Source organism: Taudactylus pleione, unplaced genomic scaffold (genome assembly GCF_031769625.1).
Source record: "Taudactylus pleione unplaced genomic scaffold, aTauple2 ptg000378l, whole genome shotgun sequence".
NCBI lineage: Eukaryota > Metazoa > Chordata > Amphibia > Anura > Myobatrachidae > Taudactylus > Taudactylus pleione.
The window spans coordinates 8,264,385-8,276,489 of record NW_028284779.1 but is presented as its reverse complement, the minus strand read 5'-3'; the positions used below and the strand labels follow the sequence as shown (position 1 = coordinate 8,276,489).

At 46.7% G+C, this 12,105-nt stretch overlaps 1 protein-coding gene across 4 annotated transcripts in view; it reads left to right on the top strand.

Annotated features, from left to right (window-relative positions):
- Window positions 1–12,105, top strand: part of MOCS1 (molybdenum cofactor synthesis 1) — a 60,994-nt gene that overhangs the window by 22,375 nt on the left and 26,514 nt on the right. For all 4 annotated transcript variants that reach the window (XM_088445371.1, XM_088445369.1, XM_088445372.1 and 1 more), the window contains exons 4-5: window positions 5,696–5,860; window positions 10,409–10,470. In XM_088445371.1, coding sequence (XP_088301497.1) covers window positions 5,696–5,860; window positions 10,409–10,470 — 227 coding nt within the window. The remainder of the gene's footprint in view (window positions 1–5,695; window positions 5,861–10,408; window positions 10,471–12,105) is intronic.

The following is a 12,105-nucleotide window of genomic DNA, read 5'->3' as shown; positions in this document are numbered from 1 at the left end:
AGGCAGCCAGGCTCACTGTAGACCAGTCACAGTCTTGCGAGATTTGACTTCATAATCTCACGGGACTGTGACCGTCACTGTAGTGAGTCTCCTCGGCATGGCCGGATTATAGACAGCTGATCCCTTACAGCCGAGTCCATTGTTGCCGTCCTCGGCAGCCGCTGTAAGGGAACAGCTGAGCTGCCGGGGGCCGCAGCGGAGGCAGCTAAATGCTGTACTCCCTTTTGTAAGTAGTAGTAGTTGCCGGAGGTCGGGTACAGGATGTGGGGGCCCAGTATGTGTGGGGGCCCCGGGACGACCGCCCCAGTCGCCCTGCTTATAATCCGGCCCTGAGTGGGCGTCTCGCATGCAGGCGCACGGCTGTACACCAGGGAAGGGCTAGTAGCGGTAGTTACCATAAAGTCACATCACAATACTGGCTGAAGACGCATACATAGCGGCACTGGCCAAACCGCACATACGGTACATGTACTTACATCTCTATGGAGAATATATTGTGAGCTGAATGAGTTTAGTGAAATGATCATGTATAAAGTCAGTCCCTGTGTCACTATAAATGAAATGATATTCCCTAACTAATGTATACTCAGGGCCGGATTAACAATGGGGCGGGTGGAGCTACAGCTCCAGGACTCCCATTGAAAATAGGCCCACATACACTGGCTGCGGTGGAAACAGGAAAAAAAAAAGACTTTTTGTTTTTCCTGTCACCACCAGCCCAGCTAACTCTTCCCCCGGCCGCCTGCATATATCCCTCTCCCACACCTCCTTACCCACCTTCCATCCCTTCCCCTCGGCCGGTGGACGGACTGGCCAGCCGTAGCCCCGCCCAACTCTGACTCGCCAAAGCTCCGCCTCCGACTCGTCCGAAGCTCCGCCCACTGACCCTCTTGCTCCCACCATCCTGTCACCTAGCTCAGGAAACAGGAAGGAAGGAAGCCCAGCAGGTCCATATTAACTTCCCACAGGTCAGTGTAATGTCTGGCCCCAGAGTATTTATTTATTTATATAAATATTGTGTGTATGTGTGTGTGTGTGTGTGTATATGTATGTATGTGTAACTATGTATGTGTGTGTGTGTGTGTATATATATATATATATATATATATATACAATATATATATTACAGCGTGTGTGTGTGTGTATATATATATATATATATATATATATATATAATATAACATACATACACACACACACACTGGGGCATATTTATAATGGGTACAGGGTGTGCGGTGCACACGGGCCTCTTGGACCCCTGCACCCGTATTATACTTACCACTCAGGAGTCCCACGTCAGCGCCGGTGTCAGCACTGTCAAAAATTACTGGAAAAATGCCGCCGTGGCCATTTTCCCGTTGTTTTGTGCATGCTCAGTACAGGGAAAATGGTCGCCACGGCCATTTTCTAGGTGACCTGTGCATGCACTATAGACTCTGGACACACTCTAGTGCCCAAAGTCTTATCAGTGCGGCACTGCGCTCAGTGGACTTGATTCACTTAAATGCGAAGTGAATAGCATCGGGAATGAGCTCCCGGCGCTATTCAATCAGCGCGCTGTTAGGTCGGGGAAGTCTCGTTCTCGCACCTTGAACAGGGTGTTTAGGCGCGAGAACGGGCATTCTCCGACTAAACTTCTCGGAGCAATGCTGGTTTCTCGGTGCTAAGGGCAGAAAACAGCATCGCGTCTGGACTTCTGTCAGATTTCTGCTCGCATCCCAGGAGGGATGCGAGAAGAAATCCTTAGTCGGGCTTAGCAGCGCGATGAATTGAATAGCTCCAGGAGCTGATTCCCCGCACTGTTCACTTCACGTTTAATAGAATTGAGCACCCACAGCTATGCGAGCGGCCAGGAGGCCGTTCTAAAGAAAAAAAAGACCGTCAATGATTCAGAGCGAGCGCTCTGTCAGAGCGTCCGGCTCTGAATCAGGGCCAGAGAGTGGCAGATTTCCAACAGTGGCCGCTTAGTTTTAAGGTAGGCGCCAGCAATACCTTCCATGGAACTAAACACACCCACAGCACAGGCCACACCCCTATGTAAACCATACCTACACCACATTGGTCGTGACCCCACATCACCAGTCACACTGCTGCGGCACTTGTCACACTCCCAACAGCGGCACACAATAGGCCCCTCATGGGTTTCAGCTCCAGGCCCATGTGGACGGTAATCTGGCACTGTGTATACTGACGTGTCCTCATACACTATGGCAGCAGTCACCCCCTCTTGGTGCGCCAGGTCTTGTGCCCCTCTGCTGAGCGTCTTCTGTGCCCAATAATGCGTCTTAGTCACAATGTGACGCGAATAAAGCCGCACCAGCAGACTGCACTGATTCATACGCGCCACTTGTATATCTGTGTGGGAACGGGTCTGTATAGGAAACCGACGAGGCAGCGGCCGCGGCTTTCTTTCCACGCCAAGTTGTGCTTCATTTACAGACTCGGTCGCAAGGTGCTGGCAGATCCACACGGGAGCTGGCGGCTCACTCGCACCAGGCATCCCGCGCCGCATGGTGTATTACAGCTAATGGTGTATGAGGACGCATCTGTAGGCCTAAGAAAATTTCCAAAATTCGCTTTGGTACAGTGAAAGGCACCGAAACGAAAGCATCGTAAAAATGAGAAAGATAGAGGGGCATCTGGGCATGAGCCATCGCAAGCGATGGGAGTAATACGCCTGCTGGCATCGGCAGCGATGGGAGTAATACACCTGCTGGCATCGGTAGCGATGGGAGTAATACACCTGCTGGCATCGGTAGCGATGGGAGTAATACGCCTTGTCATTCCCCCACTACATATTCTGACCTTGGATTGTTGACTTTGACACATATACACCTACCTCCTGGAGAGTGTTCTTGATTTGGCAAGCTGTTGTGAAGGGGTTTTTCTTCACCAGGGAAATAATTCTTCTGTCGTCCACCACAGTTGTTTTCCGTGGTCTTCCGGGTCTTTTGGTGTTGCTGAGCTTTCCGGTGCATTCTTTCTTTTTAAGAATGTTCCAAACAGTTGATTTGCCACACCTAATTTTTTTGCTCTCTCTCTGATGGGTTTGTTTTGATTTTTCAGCCTAACGATGGCTTGCTTCACTGATAGTGACAGCTCTTTGGATCTCATATTGAGAGTCGACAGCAACTGATTCCAAATGCAAATGTCACACCTAGAATCAACTCCAGACCTTTTACCTGCTTAATTGATAATGAAATAACGAGGGAATAGCCCACACCTGTCCATGAAATAGCTTTTGAGTTGATAGTCCCATTACTTTTGGCCCCTTAAAAAGTGGGAGGCACATATAGAAACCGTTGTAATTCCTGCACCGTTCACCTGATTTGGATGTAATTACCCTCAAATTAAATGTGAAAGTCTGCAGTTAAAGCACATCTTGTTTGTTTCATTTCAAAGCCATTGTGGTGGTGAATAGAGGCCAAAATATGAAAATTCTGTCAATGTCCCAATATTTATGCACCTGACTGTATATAATAACTAATAGACTATGCAGGTACTAGCTTTCCAACTATATCAGACCTCATAGACTAGGCAGGGGGGGTTCTTAGAGATCCTAACATAGCTGTCTCCTGGCTATAGTTTATTTGGAGGCCATTCAGGTTATGGGGACTTCTGTGTATCCCTGAGTTAGGGGCAGGTCAGAATATGTAGTGGGGGAATGACACAACTGTATGATCGTACATACATGCGGGCAGGCCAACTTGGACGATATCATCAACTTTGCCTGCTCAGAGATGTGGCAGGATGACTTCACTGAAAGTCACTGGTGGTACAGATCGTACCGTGTGTCTGCAGCTTAACTACTGTACAACTCCTCCCGAGAGAATGTGGAAAGCAGACTGGCAGAATGAATTACTTGGAAACCAGGATACAGCAGGACGGTGTATAATACACTGGCACAGGTCCATAAACATTCCCTGCATACACAGAACATCCTATGCCAGCGGTGTATTACTCCCATCGCTGCCGATGCCAGCAGGTGTATTACTCCCATCGCTGCCAATGCCAGCAGGTGTATTACTCCCAATGCTGCAGGTAAAGCACATCTTGTTTGTTTCATGTCAAAGCCATTGTGGTGGTGAATAGAGACCAAAATATGAAAATTCTGTCAATGTCCCAATATTTATGCACCTGACTGTAGTTGGAAACCTAGTACCTGTCTAGTCTATGAGGTCTGATCTAGCTGGGAACCAGGGACTGTCTGGGGCTGCTCAGCAGCCCTGGCAGTCCCACTAATGCGCGCGCCCACAAAAAAGGGGCGTGGCAATGCCACAAAGGGGTCGAGTCACGGGGGCGTGGCCCCGCTGGACCGCCCCGTCTTTTAGTGTCCCGGCCGAGCAGAGCGCCGGGAGGTGGAACTGCTCGGCCCGGTTTACAGGCGGACCAGCCCGTCTGGCCATTGGCCCTTCTAGCATTTGTCCATTATAAGATGTATAGTTTTTACTGGGTTTTTAGCACCTTCCTTCTAATTTGAATGCCTGCTCCAGAGGAATGAAAGGGCAACCAATTGGCTTCTAATTGTCATCTCATAGACTGTGCTAGATAAATGACAGTTAGAAGCTGATTGGTTGCTTTGCGCAGCTTCCCCACTTTATATCTCTCTCCAAGCCTTGATACATCTCCCCCTCAGTGAGCATCTGTTTTGCTCCACTTTTTCCTGGTTGTTGGGATGGATCTGAAGATAAGGGGGCAGTGACAGACTGGGCAGGCAGCAACAGCCATGACACAGGTGTTTCCCCTTAGTTTTACATGTGGTTCCCGTCAGGGAGGGGAGGCATACATTGGCCGGGGGGGTGGGGGGGGGCATACACCGGCACATGATTAGGAATGAGAAGTGTCTTTGTGAGCATAGCTAGAATCTGTTGTGTGTTTAGATAAGAAATTAGTATAAAGTCACCGATTTAAGCACCAATATACATGGCGCGGCTTTGCTTGTATCAGACACAGCCTAGCGTTTGATTCCAGCGCCCTGTACATTGTGATTGTCGCACTTGCGTTGCAAATAAGACTCATATTTTGTGTGGAAAAGTCTGGCATGGCGCGGCTTAGTCGCAAAGTCTGTTGCGTGCCAAAAGGGGCTATTTGACCCGATTTGGGAATAGGTGTATGTGGACACATCTGTCCATTAGCTATTTATCAGTGATGTCCAGTCATGCACACGGCAGTCTGTACAGCTGCCCGAAGCGTCCTCGTGGTGACCGGCAGCGCTGCACATCTCTCTATGCCCGGCGTCATGCGCACAGGAGGCGTTGCCAGCTCAGGTCGCCCTGCAGCTCTGCTACGCCATTGTGTCCAATTATTTTCTGTCAAGAATAACGCTAAATGTGTATTATACATGAGTGGTCCGTCATCTGGGCCTTGTAGTAATAAGGAATTGTGTACTCTCATTATACATATGTCTTTGGAGGCTTGAGAAATGTTATTGACGGTGTAGATTACAAAAAGGGATCCCCCCCCCCTCCTCGTTACCTTGATAGTGGGGATCGTCCTCCATAGGATCGTTTTCTTCTGTATAGGGAGCCTATGGATTGGAGGGCTGGGTGTGCAACGCGGGCTGCGGCAGATTGTGACGGTGATCTATTAGGGGGTCAGTCTTTTGGAACGAGCCCCACTTCCCCTACTGTAAGCTTCTAACGATCAGCCTTGGTAATTGGGGCAATGAGAATTATTTATTTTCCCTTTAATTTAGGACAGCTTCGTAAACTGGAAGGACTGCAAACCATCGCATTGACCACAAATGGGATTAACCTGGCAAGGCAGCTACCCAAGCTGAAAGAAGCTGGATTAAATGTTCTGAATGTCAGTCTGGACACCCTTGTACCGGCCAAATTTGAGTTTATTGTACGGAGGAAAGGTGAGTACAATACTGTGCACAGGCTGAGCGGGTACTGAGGACTTGGTAGTTGGCATTCTGTGCCTTCCCCACTCTGTGTACACCTGAGCAGGGCAGAAATTCCACTCCCACGAGTACAGCGATATCATTCTGCTGGATTCCAAGACTGTACTAGACACTTCTAATACTTAATTATCAATACTATGGAAATGGCGCCCCTATTAGTCAGCGTATGTAAAAACACCAAGGACAATTCAGGGCCTGAATGATGAAAATGCAAGTGGGACACCCCTTAGTGTAACCCTGCAACGATTTGTGTACCGTGTTGTGAGAAGTGACAAACCTCAGGGTTATAAAACACCCGCCTGACACGGCCATGAGCAGCAATACGCAAATCAACACAGAGATATTCAAGAACAAATCCATTGGCCTCTTTACATTTAACCTTTTATGGAAAACAACTTTAGTTTACTCTATTGCCTTTCTGTGAGATGAAACCTCAGGGCCAGTACCTCTCAAGCCCACTAGATGGTGGTATCTGACCATTACATTTTGCCTTCTGCTCTAAATATATACAGTAGAATAAAACACAGCCCTGATTAAGGACAGGGGCTATTCACAAATTTTTCCTATATCCTTTTCAGGTTCTTCGGCACCAGGAACCAAATTAAGGCCAATATTGGGACAGCTAAAACAATTAATATATGTGATCATAATTACTTTTTTTAACTTTAATACTGGGGGTTCTGGTCCAGGTCCCTGGGTTGGTTTCTGTGCTTGTGCTGCTGTATTGGGTTCTGTGAGCACATTTGTCAGACCGTCCACGCTCCCAGCACTGGTGAATATTGTTGGGCTGAATGAATGGACAGATGAATGTAGCTCTTTATGGTCTGGGGATTGGATTATAGACTCTGGGGCAGCAGTAAATGTGTTGTGTGAGTAACGTTTTAGTAATAGTTTAGAGTGTTTGAGAATTCTCTAAGGGTTGTTGAAAGAGATAATAAATAGGGAGGTGCAACAGCAGAATATTATTACAGTTTTTCTTGGACTCCAGGAGGCACTGAAAGAGTTTAAAACGCTTGCACAGTATAGAGCAGAGTACAGAATGGGGGGTACAGTGTCTCTAAAGAGTATGAATGCAGAAGGGGGGACAGTATAGAACACAACTGACCATGTATCACATCAAATTACGTGTGAGCAGGGCCCTCTTACCTTTATGTCTGTCTCTTGCAACCCACTTTTGTTCTATGAAGTTGTTTCAAATTGTAAAGCGCAACAGAATATGGTGCGCTATACACAAAACTGTTAATAAATAAATAATAATGTAGCTCAGAGCCAGCCCCACGTCACAGCAATAACGTGGCTCAGAGCCAGTCCCGTGTCACCCCAGAAAATGTGGCTCAGAGCCAGTCCAGTGTCACCTCAGGAAATGTGGCACAAAGCCGACCATCGCTACACCAGCTCTGTGACACACTAACATTGCTCACAGCCGATTCCGCGTCACACCAAATAACGTGGCTCAGAACTGACCCTGCATCACACCAGATTTCATGGCTTAGAACTTACCATGCATTACACCAGATAACGTGGCTCAGAACTGACCCTGTTTCACACCAGATAACGTGGTTCAAAACTGACCCTGCTTCACACCAGATAACGTGGCTCAGAACTGAATCTGCATCACACCAGATAACGTGGCTCGGAATGGACTCTGCATCACGCCAGATAACGTGGCTCAGAACTGACCCTGCTTCACACCAGATAACGTGGCTCAGAACTGACCCTGCTTCACACCAGATAACGTGGCTCAGAACTAACCCTGCATCACACCAGATTACATGGCTCAGAACTGACCCTGCATCACACCAGATAATGTGGCTCAGAACTGACCCTGCATCACACCAGATAACGTGACTCAGAACTGACCCTGCTTCACACCAGATAACATGACTCAGAACTGACTCTGCATCACAGCAGATAACGTGGTTCCGAACGGACTCTGCATCACACCAGATAACGTGACTCAGAACTGACCCTGCTTCACACCAGATAAATTGGTTCGGAACTGACCCTGCATCACACCAGATAATGTGGCTCAGAACTGACCCTGCATCACACCAGATAACGTGACTCAGAACTGACCCTGCATCACACCAGATTACATGGCTCAGAACTGACCCTGCATCACACCAGATAATGTGGCTCAGAACGGACCCTGCATCACACCAGATAACGTGACTCAGAACTGACCCTGCTTCACACCAGATAACATGACTCAGAACTGACTCTGCATCACACCAGATAACGTGGTTCGGAACTGACCCTGCATCACACCAGATAACGTGACTCAGAACTGACCCTGCTTCACACCAGATAAATTGGTTCGGAACTGACCCTGCATCACACCAGATAACGTGACTCAGAACTGACCCTGCATCACACCAGATAAATTGGTTCGGAACTGACCCTGCATCACACCAGATAACATGACTCAGAACTGACCCTGCATCACATCAGATAACGTGACTCAGAACTGACCCTGCTTCACACCAGATAACATGACTCAGAACTGACTCTGCATCACACCAGATAACGTGGTTCCGAACGGACTCTGCATCACACCAGATAACGTGGCTCAGAACTGACCCTGCTTCACACCAGATAACGTGGCTCAGAACTGACCCTGCTTCACACCAGATAACATGACTCAGAACTGACTCTGCATCACACCAGATAACGTGGTTCGGAACTGACCCTGCTTCACACCAGATAATGTGGCTCTGAACTGACCCTACTTCACACCAGATAACGTGGTTCTGAACTGACCCTGCATCACACCAGATAACGTGGTTCTGAACTGACCCTGCTTCACACCAGATAACGTGGTTCGGAACTGACCCTGCTTCACACCAGATAACGTGACTCAGAACTGACCCTGCTTCACACCAGATAACATGACTCAGAACTGACTCTGCATCACACCAGATAACGTGGTTCGGAACTGACCCTGCATCACACCAGATAACGTGACTCAGAACTGACCCTGCTTCACACCAGATAACATGACTCAGAACTGACTCTGCATCACACCAGATAACGTGGTTCCGAACGGACTCTGCATCACACCAGATAACGTGGCTCAGAACTGACCCTGCTTCACACCAGATAACGTGGCTCAGAACTGACCCTGCTTCACACCAGATAACGTGGCTCAGAACTGACCCTGCTTCACACCAGATAACGTGGCTCAGAACTGACCCTGCTTCACACCAGATAATGTGGCTCAGAACTGACCCTGCTTCACACCAGATAATGTGGCTCTGAACTGACCCTACTTCACACCAGATAACGTGGTTCGGAACTGACCCTGCTTCACACCAGATAATGTGGCTCAGAACTGACCCTGCTTCACACCAGATAATGTGGCTCAGAACTGACCCTGCTTCACACCAGATAATGTGGCTCAGAACTGACCCTGCTTCACACCAGATAATGTGGCTCTGAACTGACCCTACTTCACACCAGATAACGTGGTTCTGAACTGACCCTGCATCACACCAGATAACGTGGTTCGGAACTGACCCTGCATCACACCAGATAACGTGACTCAGAACTGACCCTGCTTCACACCAGATAACGTGGTTCCGAATGGACTCTGCATCACACCAGATAACGTGGCTCAGAACTGACCCTGCTTCACACCAGATAACGTGGCTCAGAACTGACCCTGCTTCACACCAGATAACGTGGCTTAGAACTGACCCTGCTTCACACCAGATAATGTGGCTCAGAACTGACCCTGCTTCACACCAGATAATGTGGCTCTGAACTGACCCTACTTCACACCAGATAACGTGGTTCTGAACTGACCCTGCATCACACCAGATAACGTGGTTCTGAACTGACCCTGCATCACACCAGATAACGTGGTTCTGAACTGACCCTGGATCACACCAGATAACGTGGTTCTGAACTGACCCTGGATCACACCAGATTACGTGGCTCTGAACTGACCCTACTTCACACCAGATTACGTGGCTCAGAACTGACCCTGCATCACACCAGATTACGTGGCTCAGATTTGACCCTGCATCACACCAGATTACGTGACTCAGAACTGACCGTACTTCACTAGATTACGTGGCTCAGAACTGACCCTACTTCACCCCAGATTACGTGGCTCAGAACTGACCCTGCATCACAGCAGATAACGTGTCCTGTTGTAAATCAATGCTGAAAACTGTTACATTCTTTACTTTCCAGGGCTTTGGGAATGTTCTGTGATAAGTTCCTCCAAAACCAACATTACAGAGATACTTATCTTGAGTTTTTTTTTTTTCTTTCCTGACCTTTCCAGTGATTGTTACTGGATATCTTTGTTCACAGTTCTCGTTCATGGGAGCTTTGTGTCCCCAGCACAATACAATTTGTCAGCATATAGATAGTTTATTGTACATTATTCTCTTTATTATTTTGTACATATCTCCTTTATTTAGTGAAATTTTCTACTTCAGGAACCACGCGAGAGGGAAGTAACATTTTCCCTAATTTTATGTCCTCTTCCTCTAGGTTTTCATAAAGTCATGGAAGGGATCAATCGTGCGGTGGAGCTGGGGTACAATCCCGTGAAGGTGAGATTCCTGATAGCAGAAGATGCTGCAGATTTATTGTAGATCTGCAGAATTTCTATAGGGATTATTTATATCCAGCGGTGGTAGCTATTACTATGTGTCGTATTGCACTAGGAGCCATTGACTGCTTTTTGCTATGTATGATCCAGTATCTATAGCAATTTTTTTTTTTTTTTATATACCCTCCCTGTTGTTTCCGTTGGCGACCGCAGGCTTACTGGGTCATCGTTGCCGGATAATTTGCAATAACTGAAAGCATATTTACAATAAATATGTGCAAAAATGACCTCTACACTCGCCAAACCACTTACTGCGTAATATACCACTATGTGATTTCTTATCATTTGTAAGCAACTGTGATTATCACGTGTTACTCCCTACATGAGGTGGGCAGGTATGACGCGGATAGCGCCAGATGGAGAAAGACGGGGTCATTTATAGATGTTTTTTTCTTTTCAGTGCTTTAGGCATGGCGCTCCGAATTACAATAAAAAAAGTATTACACGCATTCCTGGTAATGGGTCCCGAGCTGCACTTTACATATATTCGGGTTAAAGATAAATCACACCTTTATAAATACGTGTTGTGTTTAGGTAGATGGAGGTATCCGCAGCAAGGCAGCGGCCAATGTAATCTCCCAGGAGAACAATAATCTTTTTTTTACCCCTATGTACGGTGCAGCAGAGCCTGTGTGACACCATATAAATATTAGATAATAATAATATTGTCCCTTTTTTTTATACATCCCAGGATTTCATTCCCTTTCACACTGTGCTGCTTCTCAGCTTTCTGTCACTGGTATTCCTGAGACCTTTCCTATAGCTATATTCCCCATTATCTTCCATGTAATGCACAAGTGGCCTCGATGCATATATTGTATGTAATACATAATGTAGCCACCAACTGTAACCTAAAAGTACATCTTATGTCACAGAGGAGCTGTTGTTGTACAGGTAATGGAACATTGAACTTACTATTTAATATTAATATTAATAATTTTGTTAATTATTCCCATTATATATCATTCAAGATTCAGAACATGTCCCTTCTGTCCATACAAAGGAAAGTCTGAAGTGTATAGGTCCCTCTGATGTACTATATGCATCTTTAGCTTAGTGGCCCATTGCACACCTCTATGGCGCACAATGGGTGGGCCTCCAGCTGTCCTACAGATCAGCCCTTTCACCTCCCGGAGGCTTTTCTACGAATGAGCAAAACGGTTTAGGAAACTGCTTTGTAACAGAGTAGAAAGCATGTTTCTGTTTGTAGATGGATATGATATTATATGAATATTCAGGTATTGCAGTATCTGGAACATAATTGTGATTGATATATTGAATATTTAATTTTTTTCATATGTAATAAATATGCTTTTAAGAGTATAACCAAGCCGCATGTTTTATGTAAGTATACACGATTTGCTATATAGGAAATAATTCTATTCAAATTCATCTCTGTAAATAATCCACAGCGCTGTTTTCATTTTGCGTGATTCTGTTTGTAGATGCAAAATACTGAATTGATGATGTGACCTCTACGTGGTGCCAGGAGCAGCCATTTTGTTTATGTGGTGGGGGGGTGGTTATTTTAATAAACTTCAACGTTTCGGGAAAAGCTACGTCTTCGGGTCAACGT